This window comes from Ursus maritimus, unplaced genomic scaffold, assembly GCF_017311325.1.
Source record: "Ursus maritimus isolate PB19 unplaced genomic scaffold, ASM1731132v1 scaffold_17, whole genome shotgun sequence".
Classification (NCBI taxonomy): Eukaryota; Metazoa; Chordata; class Mammalia; order Carnivora; family Ursidae; genus Ursus; species Ursus maritimus.
The window spans coordinates 48,746,332-48,768,990 of NW_024424119.1; the positions used below are offsets into that span (position 1 = coordinate 48,746,332).

At 37.5% G+C, this 22,659-nt stretch overlaps 1 protein-coding gene across 2 annotated transcripts in view; it reads right to left on the minus strand.

The window, feature by feature from the left end:
* Positions 1 to 22,659, minus strand: part of LOC103670335 (spermatid perinuclear RNA binding protein) — a 127,109-nt gene that overhangs the window by 46,287 nt on the left and 58,163 nt on the right. For both annotated transcript variants that reach the window (XM_008698785.2, XM_040631854.1), the window contains exons 2-4: positions 11,835 to 12,003; positions 8,102 to 8,322; positions 3,100 to 3,265 (exon numbers count right to left, since the gene is read on the minus strand). In XM_008698785.2, the coding sequence (XP_008697007.1) occupies positions 3,100 to 3,265; positions 8,102 to 8,322; positions 11,835 to 11,837 (390 nt within the window). In that variant the 5' untranslated portion in view covers positions 11,838 to 12,003. The remainder of the gene's footprint in view (positions 1 to 3,099; positions 3,266 to 8,101; positions 8,323 to 11,834; positions 12,004 to 22,659) is intronic.

Here is a 22,659-nt window from a genome sequence, read left to right on the forward strand (position 1 = left end):
TCGTTATGGGACAAATCACCTGACATCCACAGGGAAACATACAGGGCTTTTTTTTTAGCATATAATTATACACATATAATTTAAGGGCCTTCCACAAAATAATCACCAATGAGAATCACATATTAAGTTATATTTAATATATTATTATACATTCAACATATAGTTTAATAAGTTACACAAGGTCTTTCTTATTGGTGAAATTTATATCCATAACCTGACATCAATAGCTGAATGGAAACACTACTAGGTCTTTGCGTATCAGTGTGCTTTAAAATAGCATTTTACCATTAAACATTCATATCAAAAAAGATGAATAGAAAATTCATTATCCTAATTTTGAATAAAGGAAACCAAGGAAGGGAAAGGCCACACAGTCACTGGAAAAACCAGAACTAGAATATAGAGAAAAAACAGAAACCTGTTTATACTGACACTATAATAACATTAAAGACATCCAGAAGAGAATTAGTCAAACTTAATTTTCAACTATGCATGCAGATCACCATGGTAAAAGTTTTGGGCTAAATAAAAGTGATTCCTGGTTTTGGTCACCCTTATCCCCTGCTCAAGGAAGTTCTAAAATCGACCTAGAAAAGAATACATAGAGAAAAGGTATGGTACAACCACAATTAATTAAGGTACTTAGATTACTAAAAGTTTTGCTATGGTAAGTGCTCGGGAAAGAGATTTTTAATTCACAAGAAAATAAGAGCGTATCATATCAGAAATTGGTTTTCCATACAAACACAAAGAAAACAAAAGGAAGGCAGGGAGTAAAGGTAGAAATCATGCTTAAAATGATTTTCTGAAATATGTTGTATGTATGTAGGCATATATGTGCACACGTATACAATTTAATCTGAGATGGGTATACAATTATGTCCCCATTTTACTTGGATACCTCTACCCAAACGCCTATAGTAACAGATCTAACCATCACACAAAGCAGCTGGTTTCAGGGCTGGATAACTCTATTGGCTATGATAAAGGGAAACACTTTTCTCTTAACGTCTACCACTGGTCTTAAGAGTTCAGGCCCCTTTTAACTTCTCTAAGAAGCCCTTCAAAGACCAAGAGATATGTGTCTTTTTTTGTCTTCTCTTGACTAAAAAGCCCCAGTCTGTTCAAATTTAAAATGGTTTACACAGATTGCACTTTCTTCTGGGTCCTTCCCTTGAACACTTACTTGGCTAGCTCGACAAGAACATTTAAAACTGTGGTGCCCAGAAGTAAAGACCCTCACTCACCGAGGAGACAAAATATGTAGAGTTTACACAGTTGTGATCTGCACAAAGAAAGCTCTATTAATGCAGACTGAAATTTGGCCCAATCTCCCATATCAATACTAGAGAAAGGTGACAGATTTTCAGAATAAGAACTTCAGTTATTTATAGCCCTGGTTCTCAACTCCTTTTCCACCCTGATATAGCTAAGGAATAGGACCACTCTCATAAGAAACAGGATTCACTACAGGGAGCAGAAACACTACAGGGTGAGATGGTGAAAAGCCTCCACGGATTATTACTTTATCCTAGATTTCAGAGTAACAGTGTTCACTGTACTAAAAGCAGGAATACAGATTACATTTTAAAACAATATAAAAAATAGAAATGAGGAATTTTATTAACATTCTAATAACAAAAAGTATAGCTAGCCGGAAACTTCCTGTTACTGAGCTCACTGTTTTTTAAAAGCTCTATTAGGGTGCCTGGGTGGCTCAGTCGGTTAAGCATCCAACTCTTGATTTCGGCTCAGGTCATGATCTCAGGGTCATGGCACTGACCCCCACATCGAGCCCTGCACTTAAGATTCTCTCCCTCACTCTCCCTCTACCCCCCAACCCATATTCCCCACCCCCCCACACTGTCTCTAAAAAAAAAAAAAGCTCTATTACCGTACTCCATATTGCTCACCACTCTCCCTCACCAAATCATAACAAAAGGACTTAAAATATTTTTTAGAAGAAATCAATTTAACCCTATGAAAGACCAAAAACATTTCTTCATAAGAACTGAAAATGGAAAAGCCAAATATATGTTTAGTCACTCAGAAAACCATATCTTGAGATCTAAGGCAAAATGAAAAAATGGTGCTCCAAAAATTAATATAGGGAAATATGTCAACAAGTAACACAAATTTGAGTATCAAGAATAATAGATAAAAAAGTCAGGAAGATGGTTTCGAAGATCAACTTGTAAGTGTGAAAGAAAAGCATCCAATAACAAAGCTAATAAAAAAAAACTAGAATTCATATAACTTGGGGGGAAAAAAAACCTTTTTAGAAGAAATACAAATAAAGGAAACAAACTAAACAGAAGAGAGCATTCCACTCAAAGGACTTTGTGGGACTCTGAGGGCTGGTATCTATTTATGTGACATGGATACAAGGACTAACCAATATGAAATCATCAAAAAGCTATAATCGGATTACACCACAGACAACACATGTGAAACTGAAAGATGATCACAGCTTCCCAATTAGTAATACAGCTGGCCCTTGGAGCAGACTGGCAGAGCAGGTCCTAGGGCGGCCACAGCCCCAGACCAACCCATGTTCTTCAGCCCTGAAGAACCTTCCACCTTCACAGCATTCTCCAAAAAGCATGCCAACATCAAAATTTTCTAAAAGCATCCAATTGTAAAAAGGTTTGGAACAAGAAATTAATAGTGACTTTCTATTAACAGAATGAACAGTGACTGTCAAATTAACGGAGTTTTCGATTTTTATTATCACCTATGACCATCTCTAGTTGTATAGGCTCTTTTTGATCTTTTCTGCATTATACCAAACCTTCTAGGAAGTTTATAAAACTGAGAGACCTAGCCTGAAAAACAAGAAGCCTCTCAGCAAGATATATCTGAAAATTGAAAACTGTACCTTAAGAGCCATCTTAATCTAGTAAATATATCCTGAGCACTAATCATCAGAAGTTTGTTTTAAAATGTGAGGGATGAGTCACTGACCCAGAGTAGCAGTATTCCCTTTGTGTGCACCTACCCTTTACTATTACCAATTTCTTTTTATTAATTTCATCAAGGTTACTACCTATTTTCACCTTTTTACAAATTCTCCTAGAGGTGCAATTAAACTGTACTCACCTGAATCTGAATAGGAAGATTATCTTTGACTGTATTTAACAGGGTCTCTGTGGGTTTGTCTTTGCACATTAAAACCAGCTCCAAGTCCATATCATCTTTAATCAGCAAGCCTTTTGCAACCAGGCCAATCCTCATTACACCACACAATGTCCGACCACCTTGATCCCTAAAAATAAAAGTCTAAATGATTACTTTTACAACCTATTTCCCAAACTATAACTTAATCATCACTTGGCTTCCTGGATATCCATATGAACTGATAAGGAGTATATAAATCCAGACATCAAATATTAAGTCTCAAATTTAAGACTAATAAAGTATCTATCTTCCCCAAGGAATCAATAAAGAACATATTTCATACTACAAGTCTTTTAATTCTTTATTACACCTACAGTGCTTGTTAGGAAAGTCTATATGTACTATATCCCCTTTAACATTTTTAAAAATATTTTTAAACTTCCTCCTTTTATCTTTTTATTAGTAATTAAAGAAATTTGTGAGAAACCTGAACACCAAAGTATACTGAAAAAGAGATCAGGGTGGAAATCTAAAAGACCTGAACTCTACTCTTACTGGTGCCTGCTGGCTCATTACCCGTAACTGCAAAACAGCTGCTCCTCCCTTCTAGCTGTATCATTCCAGGAATCCACAAAAGTTTATGGGGAAAGCAGAACAATGTGATAAAACTAAAGAGCTGAGCAAAGAAGGAACAGACCAAAGATAATCTGCCAGTATATGCATTCTAAATCCAGTTGTGGCTAAAAGAACAAACATTCAAAGAACATCAAGTCATGAATAATAATAATGTTAACATCTACCCTTGATTTGAATACTAAAAATTTCTTATCGGTTCATTTCCCTTATCACAAGTGAAAATGTAACTTAATCTTAGCAGTCACTCAACAAGTAAGCAAGCATCTGAGTACAGGAAGTACACTAGAGGAGATCCAGCCTCTCCTGCTCCTAAGGCTCACAGTACAGTCAAGTACAAAAAGTAACCTGCTTAAAAGGGGAAGAGAAAAAGTAACATATGAGAACAAACTGCACGACACAAACTCCATTTAAACCTCACAACGAGGGCACCTGGGTGGCTCACTCAGTTAAATGTCTGCCTTCGGCTCAGGTCATGATCCTGGGGTCCTGGGATGGAGTCCAGCATTGGGCTCCCTGCTCAGCAAGGAGTCCGCTTCTACCTCTGCCCCTCCACCCCGCCTGCTCATGCGTGCCTGTGTTCTCTCTCAAAAGTATATAAAATCTTTAAAAAATTTTTAAAAATAACAAAATAAACCTCACTACAAGCTTGCAATTAAAAGACAAGGAATGTCAACCTCAGAAAAGCTAATTAATTGTTCAAGTTCACAGAGAGAGTAAAACACAAAGCCGGGATTCAAACTCAGGTTAGTGTGATCACAAAGATCAGGTTCTTTACATTATTACGGTTGCTTTCCAAGTTCGGGAGAAGGAGAGGTCAAAATTAGAGAGGTCAAGCAAGCAACTTCAAAGTCTGGCTTCAAAAGTCTTGATATAGTTAGAGAGAATAAAGGTCATTCTAGCTGGGATAAAGAATCAGCAGAGTGGAGAATGAACTAGAGAAAGGATAAGGGAGAGAAACATTGTGGCAGTAGAAACAAGACAGGAAGTTATAAATAATCCAGACTCTGGTTAAGCAGCTGGCACACCTTAGAAATTCAATAAACATTAAATCAATGAAAAACTATAAAGGGTGGTATAAGTATAGACAGAAGAAGGGTTTTAAAGCAAGTGACCCAAATAGGAAATTATCTGATATTAAGAAGAGAGTCTATCACCTTTGATTCTTTCTTCTTCTGTATCCCTGTCCTCTCACCTTCTCATTCTCGCAAATCTAGTAATAGTTGATAAATCTCCCTCCACAATCACCTTCACCTTCGAACAAATGCCTTCAAACTAGTTTCTGTTCAGGCTCTTATTACGTCTCACCTAGACTACCTCAATAACCATCTCTTCATTGGCTTTAATGAGTAACTTCTGCCATTCCAACACTACCAGAATAATCTTCCAAAAGCACTGCATGGATGGCACTTTGCCTATTACTTTCCTGGTGTCCCACTGAACACTTAGGCACTTAGCATACAGGGAGGCAATTGAGAAGACAACATGACTTCGTTGTTCAAATTCGGGTTCTGCCACTCGCTATTGTGACACTGGGTAAATTACAAATTACCTGACTCTTTTGAGCTTACTTTCTCATTTGTAAAAAAGAAAGAAATACCTTTCTTACAAAGTGGTCCTAAGAATATCATGTAAGTAATGAACTTAGCGCAGATGCTGGCATACATTAATAGCCCAATGAACAATAGCTATTTATCCCCTAAGTGGTCCCTATGCTTTCTCATACCTAGAACTTTGCTGAGATTTATTTTTTCTTCCACTTTGAACTGCCTGCCAAAAGCCTTCCCATCCTCTGAGCTTACTGCAAATGCTACTTTCCTTCATAAAGTTTTTTCTGATTCCCAGAACCAGCATATAATCTCTCCCTGCTCTATACTTTCACATTTCAGTCACAGGAATTTGAGGCAAAGACGCTAAGAAAATTGGATCTGGAGTCCAATTTATGAATATGAATCCTACCCACCACACATACTCATTCACTGACCTAAAGCAAGTTAAAGTTTGTTAATGATTCTGAGTCACTCCTTTCATGTGCAAATTTGAAGCAGTAGAAATTTCATAGGTAAAATGGGGGCAGAGGAGCGAAATGATAACAACCTAGACTAGCAGGTTTGTTGTAAGATAATGTGAAAAATGGTCTGCCACAGTAAATGGCATTCAATAAATGATAACTATTATTAACGAGCCATTATTACTTATTAAATTCTATGTCACAATTAGGATATACTTGGTCTTATGCAGATGACAGCATGACTGAGCAGAAAAAAACTCCTACTTCAGTCCTGAATGTGAATAATGAATTTGAATATAGCAAACCCTAGTATTCCTAATAATACAAATAGTGGGAACTTTCTTTGACTTTTGAGTCAGTTTGTAAAAAGGTAAAATAAGAGCACATGGGTAAAAGCTGCCTATCAGTGCCTGGCAATAGAAGGTGCTTAATAAATAGAAGCTAGCCTTCACCCATCTCGGTGCCCTCTGTAGTACTTAGCATAGATCAGGAGCTCAACCCGTGTCTATTACTGGAAAACAGCTCTGTTCTTGGAAGATGTGCCTGCCTTGGTTTTATACAAAATAAGGACCCAAACATTCTGCCCTCCTTGAGTTCCAACACATGGGAGGAATCAAGACAAATGCTCCACCTGGGACTGTTCACAAAGATGGTCTAGAGCACCCACACACAGAGCTATATTTGCAAGTCCAAATGAAAGTGTGGAGCACATTATCTTTTAAAAACCTTTAAAATACAGTGACCTGATCCAGTTAAGCAAAAGTTTGCTGGAGCACTTTTCAAAAGTCCGCTCAGCCTTAAAAACAAACAACAGAAGAAGTATTAAGAAGGCCTGAATTCCAACGATAAATGAAATTCCACTTAAAAATGGTAAGTTTTATGTTATACATATTTCATCAAAATTTTTTAAAAAGTTTTTGAAAGGGGGGGCGCCTGGGTAGCGCAGTCGTTGGGCACCTGCCTTCGGCTCAGGGCGTGATCCCGGCGTTCCGGGATCGAGCCCCACATCGGGCTCCTCGGCTGGGAGCCTGCTTCTTCCTCTCCCACTCCCCCTGCTGTGTTCCCTCTCTCGCTGGCTGTCTCTCTGTCACATAAATAAATAAAATCTTTAAAAAAAAAAAAAAAAAAAGTTTTTGAAAGGGCATAAACACGTTCCAAAGTACAATTTAAATATGGAGTGCACAACTATTTAACTTGCACAAGGACTGGGATATATAGAACTAGATTACTGGATATTACTACTAATTAACATAAACCTCAAAATTTGACAGGTATCTATTTTAAAGCCACCATATGCAAGAAAACCTGAATTATCGCCAAGAACCTCCAAGCTGACAAAGCTGGAACTATATACAATGTAGATATCACCTGTAAACAGTTAACAAATTCAAGGAATTATGTTCTTCATCTGAAAACTAATACTGATTATCTTGCCTCTAAAAAGTTACACTATCTCTCAGTGAAGAAAATCAATTCATCAATACTTCCCCACTAATTCTTTATCTATTTATCACATTTAGAATTGAAAGTTGGAAAAAAATTCTGTAACCTCTATCTTTAATTTGTAAGTTCTAGCCAAAATAATCCTCTTAGTCCTATATAAATAGAGTATAATCAAATGAGCTTCTTTCAAAGTAAATCATACTTATTCCAATTATGGTGACATTGCTCAAAACAGTAAGCTTAGTATGGCATACAGAGTTTCATGATCTAACTCCAGTTATCATGAAGCTGCAACTCACTCATCTCTTACTATTGTTACAGCACTGAGAATACTCTGCTATAATTGCTGAAGGGTTTGGCTCCTGTTAGTCCTTCATTCATTCCACAAATATCCAATGAGCCTTTACTACATGCCAGACAATGCTGAATTCTGGGAATCAACAAGGTAGATATGGTCAAAAATACATTTAGAACACATTTTCCTGCACTCTTTCTTCTCCACCAGGATTTTTAAATACCTAAAAAAAAATGACATTTTATCATTTCCACAGAGACCAAAAAACACTACTATTTATTTCTGAATTTAGAAGGCTGAACCAACACATGAAAAAAGTGACATTTCATAATCTCCAAAAATGACAATTTGAAAGGTCTTGGTGCACTCTCAAAAGGCATCCTGAACAAGTTCATCTTCTTTCCCCGGCTCTAATTATTATTCCTTTCTTGCCTTCCTTTCAAATGTAACTCGGAAAAATTCCACAAATTTACTTCCTTGTTTACATCATGTAAATGAGAAAACCTAAAGAACACCATATACCAAATGAAACCCAGTGGGACAGGGCTCTGAGTTTTTCTGGGCACTGCAGTAAAGCGCCACAAAGCTCAGGCCACACTCACTTGGAATAGGCGTCTGCGGCCTCATCCTTCTTCACGTCTGCCTCACCCTCTGTTTTTGTGCCTTTATTTGTTTCATCAAGCCAATCCGAGACATGTTTAAGAGCACATTCAACAGTAGACACCATATTCTGAACAGCTTCGAGTTCCTCTGGAGATGGATAGATTGTTGAATGTTTCACCATAACATGGCGATCATCATTGGCAAAAGATCTAATAGATCTCTGTCAGAAGAAAGAAAACAATTACTTCAATAAAAGTAATGCTACCTGAAAAGTATGATATACAAATATATTAAAAAACAAACAAACAGGGGCGCCTGGGTGGCACAGCGGTTAAGCGCCTGCCTTCGGCTCAGGGCGTGATCCCGGCGTTCTGGGATCGAGCCCCACATCAGGCTCCTCTGCTATGAGCCTGCTTCTTTCTCTCCCACTCCCCCTGCTTGTGTTCCCTCTCTCGCTAGCTGTCTCTATCTCTGTCAAATAAATAAATAAAATCTTTAAAAAAAAAAAAAAAAAAGTACTTCGTAAGAACATTTAAAAAAAAAAAAAAACAAATATATTTAAGTCAAGTCAGAGCATTGTCAAACCACTGTGAAACAATTAATGTTGAGACAATAAAAAATTGCACAGAATAGAAAGTAAACCTCATTCTACTGAACTCCACACTAGAAAATTAGGTATCTTTCATTCATGATTTGGTAAGATTCACCCAGGTCACTCCTGGTATCATGTACTTGCTACCTTTTAGCTGAATCTAGTATTCTGAATACCACTTCAAAAAAGGTCATCTGTATCACAAATCATCGGCAAGAAACAGATACTTCCTAGCTTTGACAAAGTATCTAGAAATGCATGATGGTGACTCATGATACCCAGTCACTCCTTTCAAACTGTTGAAGACTTCTGCACCTTGAAAAATTGAGATTTCTTAATACAGTAATAATATAAAATACAAAGGTATGTGTCAACACTATAGAAAAACTATGGATCACAGCAGAACTCTATGTACCATTTGGCATTCAAACCCTTGGTGCAAGCCCTTAATTTTTAAAATGGATTAGCAGAAGACATTCCGAACTCCAAAATGGGGAAAATACATACTACAAAAGAATCAACTTCCCAAAGTAATTTACAAATGTATTATATTCTCAATCAAAATCCCCTCAAGATAGCTTTACTTAATACTCAACAAAAATCATTTTAAGGCTCATTTGGAGAAAAAAAATCAATGAAAGTATCAAGAAATATTCTACAAAGATGGATGAGTGGTACCATTACACTAAAACAAAATATCAAAAATTTAAAAAGCAATAATTAAAATGACACGCTGGCCCAGAAATCAGTGGAGCAGATTAGAGCCTAGAAATAGAATGAATTTCATGAAAATTTAATAGAGTAGATCCTTCACACTCATGAGTCACATTTCCAAAAACTTTGAATATTTCCAATTTTACAAATACCATGAAGAACTTGTACCAGTACACTGCAAATGAACAGGGATAAGTTGGTGAGTTTCCATAAAGCCCAAAGTATTCCATTTAAAGGGTGGCTACAGTGTCTTTACTTATATGAACTTATATGCTAGTAGATGGTAAATATTTTGTTCTAAAGTCTACCACAAACTAAAATATTCTCAATTCTTGATCAGTCCTCTTTTGTTGTTTCTGTTTGAATATTAATGTTTAAAAATCATACTAATTTGGACACTAGTAAATTAATACTACAGTATTACTATCACCTATAAAATGAAGCAAACTATAATGAAAAAGGTAAGTAAACCCTTGAAACCTTCAATTATTACATAATAAAAGGACTAAAATCAATCACAAAGCTTTCCTTTTTTCTAGATAAAAGCCTTTTCTGTCTAGATTTCTTCCTTGCTCGCAGTCCAGAATCAGTTTTCTAACTGGAGTCTTTTGCCACAAAGAAACAAACTTTTTAATCACTTCTTGAAATTTACTCACATATCCCAAAATAAGGAACAAGAAAAGAAAAAAGCCATATAGCAAACTGGAAATGCCAGGCTGTTCTAGGGATAAATTATTAAATTACTTGACTTGCTCTTTAGAGAAGAAGAAATTTACTTACTTTTTAGTTCTGGGTGGTGGAGGAAAAAGTGCTAACTTGGGATCTTCTCTGTCATTTAGTTTTATGGTGAGTTGCTAAGTTAGTTAGTTAGCTAAATTACTCAGTCCTGCACACTGGCCTTACCTTAACAAAATGACATATAGCTACATACCACAAACCTTTGGTGTTTCTCTCACAAATAACAGACTGCCAATGTTAAATCCAAGAATGTTAAATCCAAGACTCTACTGTTTGTGACAGGACAAGCATCATGAAACAATGGTGAAAGGAAGAATAAGCAGTATTACAAAAAAAAGAAAAAAGAAAAAAAATTGGGGAGGGCTATCTTATTTAGCCCAAGGTCCAAATGGATTTATTTAAAGATTTTAAAAATTAAATTAGAAATAACTATGCAGAAACAGAAAGTTATCATTCAAATCTAAGATCTAAGAAGTAAAGCAACAGGAGAAATTGGAAAATATCTACCAACGAATTAAATTATGTAAACACAAAATTATGTAAACACCAGAAAATCTAAGCTAAATTTAAAATGAATAAATTAGGAAAGGAATTTTTATCAACTATAACAAATATTAAAAAGCATTTAAATTGTAAGAAAATCAAGACTATAATAAATAAATAAGTTGAAGAGGCATATAATTCATATTCGAGGAAACACAAGTCACAGTGTCCTTTCTTACACCTCACAGAAAACTAAATGACAGGAAAAAAGTTCCAAGTTAACGAACATTTTTCCCCACCATCCAGAACGAAAATATTTGCAGAATTTCTTCTCTAAGAGCAAGTCAACTAAGTTATAATCCCTAGAACAAATTTTTTAAAAAATCAACTAACACTTAAATACCATCAGACTTGCTAAACAACATATTTCAAACATACTGATGATTAATATTTTTGTGCTTTTTCTCCCACTTATAACATCTTTTTTAAGCCTTTTCTCACTTATACTTAGGGAAAAATTCACACAACACCCTCCAGAACCAAAATACTAGAAGAAAAAAATCAACACATTTTACCAACTGAAACACTAGGCACCAGAGATTATGATCTCATCTAACATCTCATCCAATTTGAGTATGAACTTTCCAAAAAAAAAAAACAAGATTTCCTTGAGGTTCGGTTCAGTGCCCCTAGTACACTGAACACTTGACCCTGTTATTTTGAAACCATGTGGAAAAAGGTAACTTTTTGAGTTCAATACTCAAACATTTCATAAACTTCTATACCATTCACATCACTCAATAAAGGATTGGTTCAAAATTTTAATTTCCATTGAAAAAAACTGAACTTCAAGTAGAAGACTAGAGAAAAATTACATAATTTCAAGTTCAAGGTCACCTAAGACATCCTTGTATCAGTTTGCTAATGCCAGTTTTATTAAAAAATATTATTTACGAGTCTTCCCTCCTTTGTATTTAATAATTTATGGCCTGAGGGCTCATGGGGCTCCATCTTGTGGTTTAAAGGGCTCATAATAAATCTGAACTCATCGGCTCTGCTTAAATAGTAGAGTGCCATCTTTATCTGATACACTAGAGCCAAAAATTAACACCATTGTCTTTCACTTGCCCTCACTATTAACATTTCTAATTTTAAACTACTAGAATCTTTTATAACTAAATTAAGGAAACACAAATAATACCTACCATGGTTTTCTATAGTGTTTTAGCTTCTTTTTCCAATCCTTTCCCCACTTTCTTGTCGTCTTCACTAGACACTGTTTTTTGTGACAGTACCTCCTCATAAGCCTGAGTCCCCTGACAACTCAGAGTCAATATAGCAAAGATGTTTGAAGACTTATTCTCTGGAATACACCTGCAAGAGAAAAAGAAAAACAGCTTTTCAAAAATGATTATTTACAATTAGTTTCATATTGAGTGTGGAGCCCATAAACATGTTATTGACTAAAAAGAAATAATCTTTATAGAGGAAAAGACCTCATTTCAAACAAAAAGCTAGTGTATCTTCTGAAGGCCTGGGGCCAAGAGCCTAAGTGATAAGGCCAAAAAATAACACTCCTTGTAGTCACAATGTGGCTGCTGGCTGACTTGCACTCAAAGAGATAGAGACACAGATTCAGTAAAGAAGTGCTACTACCTGAAAAAGTGATACTACTATCTGTGGCAACACTGCAATTAACCACGAGATTTTCGATTTTCAATTAGAAATTGGCATTAGCCAGACCTATCCAAAAAGTAGATAATATACCTGAAAACATACCACCATTGATTTGAGACCGTGAAGCTTTTCCATTTGATATTGCCAGTACATGCTGGCACAATGTTTCTTCTTTAATTATTTTTAGGCCTAAAATTCAGAATGCTTTTTTGGTTCTGTTCCCCTAACTATTGAGAGACCCTGCCTCCTGACTTCAACTTACATGTGCTACTATGACAAACACCTAAATATTCACTAGATCCTGACTTCATTACCTATGGATGACTCTCACCAAATATCCCACTGCATATTTCTGCCCTGAGGCCTAATCACTATTCTATTACCCCTTTGCTCCATCTTTATGAGATTTTATTCCAGGTAGGGTAAAAGTAAACTCTTCTGAGCACTGATGAAATCCTTATAAAATTATAAGCCAAGATGTTAAAAAAAAAAAAAAACTAGAAAGCAACCATCAAACAAGAATATATGCTTAGCTGGGTGGATATCAGAAGTTATTTACACACCACAGATATATAAACTCACAAAAAAATAGCTCCCTCTTCATCTCAGTATCTTTCCTTTAAATAAGGAAACCCCCTATACTTTTGTCTGTAAGTTTCCTAATACTATCAGTTGCTCTCTTAAAGAGAAAAAAAAATCCTTGGGGCGCCTGGGTGGCACAGTCAGTTAAGCATCTGACTCTTGGTTTCCACCAAGGTCATGACCTCAGGGTTGTTAGATCGGAAGCCCCACATCAGGCTCCACGCTCAGCACAGAGTCTGCTTAAGACTCTCCCTTCTCCCTGTGCCCCTCCCCCTCTCCTCTCACACGCACTCTCTCAAATTAATAAATCTAAAAAAAAATTTTTAAATTCTTTTTGAGTTTTTGAAACCAAAAAACTTACATTTAATGTTCCCCAATACCGCACATGAAAAAAAAGAGCCACAAATGATACTCAGCTATGACCTACATGCAAAACTATTCATATCCTGTCACCAACTTCCCTGACTCTACAAAATCCACCTGAAATAAGCTGGTGAAACTTGATTTTAAAAAAAATAATAATAATCACAAAACTGAAGTAATCAGACTTACTTTAGTACACATATCACACGAAGGTAGGATGGAAACACACACATGCTGCAATTCATAGAGTCGTTTCATACAACAAAGTTAAGAAACACTCTAAAACATGATCCCATGGTAAGACCCATCTCAAAGATCCTCTTGTATAAAGATGGTACTACACAAAGAAGTCTTCAGCATTTCCCATTCCCAACCCCACTTCACCATTCTACGGGATTCAGCCATTCAGTATTTAGCTGTGAATCCTGCAGCCAAAAAAGACTGTTATGTGTTCATTTGAGAACTGACAGCAAAGTTCATGTGCTTCAGTTTGTAAATAGGTAAAGTCAAAAATTCAACCATATCAAGAAAGTAAAGTGAAAGAAGGGAAGAGGGGGCACCTGGGTGGCTTAGTCAGTTAAGTGTCTGCCTTTGGCTCACGTCATGATCCCACGGTCCTGGGATCCAGCCCCACATCAGGCAAGGAGTCTGCTTTTCCCTTTCTGCCCCCCTCCACCTGCCCTGCCTTGTGCTCTCTCTCTCTCTCAAATAAAATAAATAAAATTTTAAAAAAAGAAAAAGAAAGAAAGCAGGGAAGAAGCTAAGAAAAAAGCTGCTGTAGTGGAGAAATTATGGATCACCAATATCAAAATACAGCATTCTTCAGTCATTTAGCATAGAAAGTAACCACTCTATGCATAAATCAAGCAGCTCTGGGAACTTCAGGGTTTTATAGCATAGTGCCATAACTCATGATAAAAGCAGTGTATCTCAAAATCACATTGTTGGTGCTATAAAAGCAACTTAGAAATCTGCTGGCCCAACTCCACCCACCCTTCAGTTTACAAATGAACTAAAGAGACACGGAAGTCACACAACTAACTAATCCAGGGACGACTCAGGCCTCTTGATCCAGAGCCTAAGTCACAGCCCAATGCTTTTTCCCTACTAACCTGATTGAGGAAAAATATATATATAAATATATATATATATATATATTTAAATTATATTTGGTAAACTGTAAGCAGATAGGGAGAAAGTGCAACACATTTTTAAAGAGCTCTTTAAAAAAAAATAAAAGAAAAAAAAAAAGAACACATTAACAGTGGATAAAATTCTGGCCTTGAAATAAAACTCAACTTTGCCATTTAATAGCTATGTGACTTTAGAAAGTTATAAAGACTCAGATAATCATTTAATGTCTTTGGTTCTCAGTTTCTTTTATCTATGAAATGAAGAAATATTCCACTACTAATTAATAGCTAACATTTATGTAACTCATATTCTGTACCAGGCACTGTTCTAAAAGCTTTTCATACATTAACTCATTTAATCCTCACAATTTCAATTACAATCTCCATTCAACACATAAGGAAACTAGAACATAAAGAGGTAATATAGCCTAATTAAAAACACAAGGCAAAAGTAGACAGTAAAGCCAAGATTCAAACCTAGACAATGTCTTTCAATGATATTTTCGCTCTAAAGGCACTTACACTTACATTAGGGGATAAACTTTAGCAATTTCAAAAAATATGACTTTGTAAATTACACAGGTTTTAAAGCCCAACAGGCCTAGATTCAAGCACCAGCCTTGCCACTTCATTTCTCCGAGTCAGAGCTTTTTCATCTGTGCAATAGGGTAAACAGTATCTACTTCAAACTAAATGAAAAATTTCTTCCAAAAAGTATACACTCAATAAATGGCTTCAGAAGGGGAAAAAACCCTCAAATATCAAACCCTCAAATATCAAACAAAATGTGTTTATACATCAGATATGTGTACCTTTAAAAACAGAGCCTAGGAAAATATTAGGTGTGCTCTACTTATTAATAAATAAGAATAGCTTTGTGCAACAGGTAGAATGTAGGCATGTAGGTGAATGTGTATCACTTTTTTTAATCAAGCACTGTTTTTTCAATTAATGGATTTTTTTAAAGATTTTATTTATTTTTGAGAGTGAGTGAGTACAGGAGCACAAGCAGGGGGAGAGGCAGAGGGAGACGCAGACTCCCCCCACCCCCAGCAGGGAGCCCAATGCGGAACTGGATCCCAGGACCCTGGGATCATGACCCGAGACGAAGGCAGATGCTTAACCGACTGAGCCACCCAGGCGCCCCCAATTAATGGATTTTTTTAAAGTTTTATGTTTATAGAAAAATTGAGTGGAAAGTAGAGAAAATCCATATACGCCTTCTCCCTATCACACAGATTCCCCTACTATTAACATCTTACATCAATGTGGTACATTGTTACAACTGACGAAGCACCAATGTTTATACAATATTATTAACTAAAGTCCACAGTTTACATTAGGGTTCTGTGTTGTGCATTCTACAAGTTTTGACAAATGTATAATGACATGCATCCACCATTACAGAATCATGCAGGACAGTTTCACTACCCTAAAAATCCCATGCTCCACCTACCCAACCCTCCCTCTTCCAAATGTCATACAGTTAAAATCATACAGTATATAGTCTTTCAGATTGGCCTTTTTCATTTAGAATTATGCATTTAAGATTCTTCCATGACAATTCTTTTTATCACTGAATAGTATTCCAATACCTGGATGCACCACAGTTTATTCATTCACCTACTTTAAGATATCCTGGTTGCTTCCTAGTTCTAGCAATTATGAACAAAGCTGCTGTATTCACGTGCAGGTTTTTGTGCGGACATAGGTTTTCAACCTATTTGAGTAAATACCAAGGAGCATGATAATGGGATCATATGGTAAGACAATGTTTAATTTAGCTTTGTAAGACACTTCAAGGGGTACCTGGGTGGCTCAGTCAGTTGGGTGTCTGCCTTTGGCTCAGGTTGTGGTCTCGGGGTCCTGGGATCAGGCCCTGACCTGCTCAGTGGGGAGTCTGCTTCTCCCCCTCTGCCCCTCCCCCCATCCACACTCGCTCCTCTCTCTCTCTCTCTCAAATAAATAAATAAATAAATAAATAAATAGATAAATAAATAAATAAAAGAAGGGGGAGGGAGGGAGGGAGGGAGGGAGGAAGGGACGGACTTCCAACCTCCCTCATCCAGTATGGCTGTACCATTTTACATTCCCACCAGCAATAAATGAGAGTTCCTGTTGGTCCATTTCGTCAGTATTTGGTGTTGTCAAGATTTTGGACTTGAGCCATTCCAATAGGTGTGTAGTGGTATCTCACTTTTGCTTAATTTGGAATTCCCTGATGACATATGATGTTGCGTATCTTTTCATGTGATTATTTGCCATCTGTACATCACCTTCGTGAGGTGTCTGTTCAGATCTACCTAATTTTTAATGGGGTTGTCTGTTTTCTTGGTGTTTAGTTTTAAGAGTTCTTATATATTCTGGATAGCAATCCTTTGTCAGATATGTGTTTTGCAAAGATTCTCACTTTGTGACTTGTCTTTTCATCCTCTTTTTTTTTTTTTTTTAAGATTTTATTTATTTATTTGACAGAGAGAGACAGGCAGTGAGAGAGGGGACACAAGCCAGGGGAGTGGGAGAGGAAGAAGCAGTCTCCTAGCGGAGGAGCCTGATGTGGGGCTCGATCCCATAACGCCATGATCACGCCCTGAGCCGAAGGCAGACACTTAACGACTGCGCCACCCAGGCACCCCTGTCTTTTCATCCTCTTAACAGTGTCTTTCATTGAGCATAAGTTTTTAGTTGTATGAAGTCCAGCTCATCAACTTTTTCTTTCACGGTCACCCTCTTGGTGGTGCTCTCTCTTTTTTAACTGACCTTTAAAGGTGAAAGGCTTTCTATGTCAGGCTACCCAGCCCACAAAGCTAGGTTTTTATATGTACGAATATTAGACCCTTTTCCTACAAGCAAACCTCAAAACTGAAGAATGACTATCTCTCTATATTTAAACTACAAAACTTAGCCAAATATTTAGGCATTTTTCTGAAAAGCAATTAAGAGAAAATACTAAATATTAAGGCAAATAATTATTGCAGTATACTTACTTTCTTAAGAAATTCCAAGTAATGTCTTGCAAACAGTATGACACTGAAATCCAGGAAATTACTTATTACTCTCAAAATCATAGCTGAGTAGAAAACTTTTTGTTATTTGTTAATACTAATACATGCAACCTCTCCAAAAGAAGCTATGTATAAATAAAATATCTGGGTTCTATTTCTCCATTATGAAACAATCACATGTCCACTATATTAAAAATGGGCAAGATAAAATTAGAAAAAGACCTCACTGATACTCCAAGAATATCATTTTAAGATAAATTATATGAGATTTATGAGCAAATATATATTAACTGTCTATTGTGTACCTGGCACTATTCTTGGTAGTACAGGGAATACAACAGGGGATGAATCAACTCAGACACACAAAGAACACTCTTCCCCCAAATCCCTTCAAATAAACTTTCTCTACATGGTATCATTGAGTTTGTGTATAATATCCACATGAACACTGACTTTCAGTATTTTCCTCTGGAAATTTCCTTTCATTTTCTACATAAAGAAGGGACATAGGGGAAAGCTAAACTGAAAAACCTATAAATCACATATGCCTACTCCAAAAATCTAGCTATTCATCCCTACCCCAAACACCCAGAATGATGGAAAAGCTCAATCTCTCCATATCATTTGAAGCCTTCTAATACTGGGATCGGGTCAAAAGGTCCTTTATCAATTAACAGTTAAACAAGAGTGGTATACCCATGGCTACAATCCTAACATAGAATGGGCTATAGGAGCCAGCTAAGTTGAGCCAGAACACTTTCTGAATACTTACTGATTGTCCCTGAGCAAGATGGAAAAGATGTTAGCAAGAAACCAGCCGAAGGAAGTGGTAATAGGAAAATGTACCTCCTCACTGAAATAAACGGACACCAGTCCTTCCCAATCCTTGACAGAATAGTTACGTGACAGAAATACCACCCAGTTCGATGGCCCATTTGGTGAAAGAACCAATAATTCAATGTATCTCAACAAGTTTTTATTGAGCACCTATAATATGCCAGCCACAATTCTAGGCACTTAGGATGCATGAGTGAACAAGACAGACAAAAATCCCTGCCTTTGTTGTTTAAGAGCAGAGAGGGAAAAACAACAAAGCCATAAATGCAAAAATAAGTAAATTAAACAGTATGTTAGAACGTGTGAAGTGATAGGGAAAAGAGAAGAGGGGCAGTGAGGCAGTATCAGGAGGGGAATGCAATTTTACACAGATGGTCAGCCCTTACTGAGAAGGTGACACCCAAGCAAAGAACTGATGAGGTAAGGGAGTCAGATATCTGTGGAATGAGCATTCCTGGCAGGGGAAGGAGGAATGTGCTTGGTGAGGTGGAGGAACAAGGAGGCCAGTGTGGCTGGATGGCTAGAGAAGGGTGAGTACAGGGAGAAAAGGTCAGCAAGTACAGAGGGGTGACAGTGAAGGACCAGATCACTAAGGGCAGAGGTTGGTAAATTTTTTCTTTAAATGACCAGATATTAAATAGCTTAGGCTTTTCGAGCTATGAGGACTTTACTACTCAACTCTGCCTTTACTGTACAAATGTAGCCATAGACAAGATGTGAACAAATGGGAGTGGCTGTGTCCCAATAAAACTTTATTTACAGGCACAGAAATCTTGATTTCATATAATGTTCACATCACAATATATCAATTTTTAATTTTTTTAACCATTTTAAAATATAAAAACCACTCTTAGCCTGCAGGTGATACAATAACAGTGGGCCAAATTTGGTCCATGGACCAAAGTGTGTCAGCTCCTAATACTGGGGATCCTTCCAGTCACTTTAAAGACTGTGGCTTTCACGCTGAGTGAGATGGGAAGCCCTTACAAGGTTTTAAGCAGAGAAGTGATAATATCGGACTCATATCTTTAAAAGGTCACTATGATTGCCATGTTGAAATACATAATAGGGAAGGCAAGAGTGGAAGGAAGGAGACCACTGGGAGGTTTAGTGATCAGATTTTGCATATATTCTGAAAGTAAAGATGACAGGATTTCCTAACAAACTGCATGAGTATGAGGGAACTGGAAGCATCAGGATTAACTTCAAAGTTTTTGGTCTGAGCAGATGAGTTAGGTAAGGTAAAAGGAGAGCAGGTTTGGGGGATTAAGATTAGAAATTCAGCTCTGTACATGCTGATTAAATATTTTAAGTAGGCAACTGAATATGAACCTATAGTTTAGAAGAAAGGTGTGCATTAGAATACACATTTGGTACTTTTCAGCATAAAGGTAGCATATAAAGCCACAAGATAACCAAGGAAGTAGGTAGGTATACCAATGAATGGGAGAAAGCGGAAGAGGCACTACAGTCAGAGACGGGGTGGCCTAAGAGGCAGGAGGAAAATAAAGTAAGACTGTGGTGTTCTGAACACCAAGTATGGAAAACTTGTAAATAAGGCAAGCTCCTTGAATTAAAAACAAGAAAAGGGATACAGCGTGAGAATGGAAATCCTCAGTTTTGCTCCTTGTTTTACTACAAAGGATGTTTCCGAATCAAAGATACCTGTATTTCGAAATCATACATGACAATGTCCAGTTTTGCCATGTTTTACTATTTAGAGGAACTTACCCTTCGTCTACACTATTCTCTCCCCCACCCCAGACCTTCATCTGGGGGAAACTTAACCTTGAGAATGTCATGTTCCTCTTCAAAACCTTCAACGACTAATCATTACGTAAGCAACCAGCATTGCATTCATCCACTCAGTGTGTCACCAAGGTCCTCCATAATACAACACTAATGTAAATCTCTCCCTGTTCTTTCTCTCACGGCTATAGTGCCGCACAAAACAAGAATAATGACTCTTCCCCAGAACACCTTGCAACGCACTGCTAAGCCTTTTTTTTTTATTTTTTAGATTTTATTTATTTATTAGAGAGTGTGTGAGTGTATAAGCAGGGGGAGCAGCAGAGGGAGAGGGAGAAGCAGACTCCCCAGTGAGCAGGGAGCCCAATGTGGGGCTCAATCCCAGCACCCCGGGATCATGACCTGAGCCAAAGGCAGATGCTTAACCGACTGAGCCACCGAGGTGCCCCTACTGCTAAGCTTTAAATTAAATGTTTCCCTTACCTGGACTGCAACCTCTACTCCACCATGATCTGTCATTATTCATTCATTTACTGTCCATCTCAAATCTACCTCTCCATGAAGCTTTACCAAGTGCTTGAGATCAATATAATTTCTTCCTTCTTTGAGCCATCCAGCATTTTTTCAACTTCCTAATACCTGGCTTCAGTTATTTTTATCATAAGCGCCTTAATGAAACAATTTACTTTATCTCCAAAGCACCTCATACAATGACCTGCACTCAGGGAGGCTCAATAAAAATCTGAATTCAACCTTTAGAGAGCACCTAACTGCAGAATCCAAGAAGGTTCTATCTGAAAGGTCACCATCTCTTCCCATATATTTCCATGGCAGTCATCATCACAGTGACTTACAGGGAATTATTGACTCTTCCTCCATAAACACAAATTCCATTATTTATTTGACTTATTTCACCCATCTTGGATTAATCCCTCAAACCCTCTCCCATTCCTTTAGGACTTTACTACTTAGCTCACTGAAACACATTCAATTTCTACTCCTGGCATAATTATAAGCAATTTCAGTAACAACAGAGATGATCCTTCTAAAATTCTGGGCTCTCCATTCCTTATATTTCTTTCCTCCGATGTTTTCATCTTCTTTCCTACTTTAGACACCCACTCCCCACCAAGGCTCCTAACCCCCTATCCGACCACCTTTCACAATCCTTCACCCTTTTCACACCCTCACTCTGTCCTTATCTGACTGAAATTATACATCATTTGTCATTCATTTACACGAGCAACTCCCTCTGTTATCCCCTCCTGGCAAAACTCCAAACTTGCTTAAATCCAACCTTCTTGGCTACGCCACACCAATAACCCTGGACAGTTGGATGCAACTTCAGAGATGGGGAAAAAAACACACACAATTGTGCTTATTGGTCTTTCTCCTAAATTCATGGTCTATCCTCAAAAGGTCCAATAATCAAGAGTTCTCAAACAGTACTGCAACCCTGGGGGATTTGAAAATGTGAGGTACAGTTTCTTGGTTGTCATAATGACTAGGTGAATAATCCTAACATTTGGTATCCCAGGATGCTAAACATTCTTCAATGTCCAAGAAGCCCCACTGGGGGGGGGGGGGATAAATTCAGGGGCACCTGGGTGGCTCAGTCAGTTAAGCATCTCACTTCAGCTCAGGTCATGATTTCAGGGTCCTTGAACCAAGCCCCATGTGAGACCCGTGTCAGGCTTCCCACTCAGTGGGGAGTCACTTGTCCCTTTCCCTCTGCCCCCTCCTGTGCTCATGCACATGCGTTTGTTTCTACCTCTCTCAAAGTCTTTTTTAAAAAAGAAAAAAGTCATTCACTTTCTTAATGATTCTTTCACATCTTCTCTTTCAAACACCTATACCTCCCTCCCATATCCTGGCAATTGACTACTCATCCTGCTTTCTATTTCATTCAAAATACCAACCCTGCTGCATCTTTTCCCATACATTCTTCCTCCTTTTTACTATGAATGAATTGTTTCTATTCCTTTTTAGTGGAGAGCATTCAACTCAAATCCTGCTAAATCCCATTCCCTTTTGTCTACTCAAGAATATGGCTCCAGTAATCACTTCCTCTGCTCTCTCCTGCAGAACTTTAACCTCTAGCTCCCCACCCCCAATTCTCTGCCTCTTTCAGAGCATCATTCTTTGAGTTTACATTTTTGGTTTCCATTTCCTCTCCTCCCATTCTCTTAAATTCACCCCAATCAGCCTCTCACCCCAATGCTCTACTGGAACAGCTCTTGCCAAGGTCCCCTAGGACCCATGGTGTTTAAATACTGTGAACAATTCTCAGTCCTCACCTTAGCTGACCTCTCTCAGCAATAGGTGACACAGTTGACTGCTCCCTACTTGAAACATTTTACTTCCCCTGGCTTCCATCCAGTATTCCACTCTTAGTTCTCTTCCTACTTCATAAATTGCTCTGCTGGCTCCTTTCTTTCTTATCTTCAGAGCCTCTAAATGCTAGAATGCCTCGAGACTCAGCCCTCACACTGAATCCCCTCACCATTGTACATGGACTCACTTGACAATCTCACTCCGGCTTGAGGCTTTAAATACCACCTATACACTGAGAACCACCAAATTTGTATCACCCTGAGTTCCAGATTCACACTCAAATACATAATCAACATATCTACCTGGATGTCTAATAAACATCTTAAAATGTGCACCAGATCAATTCATGA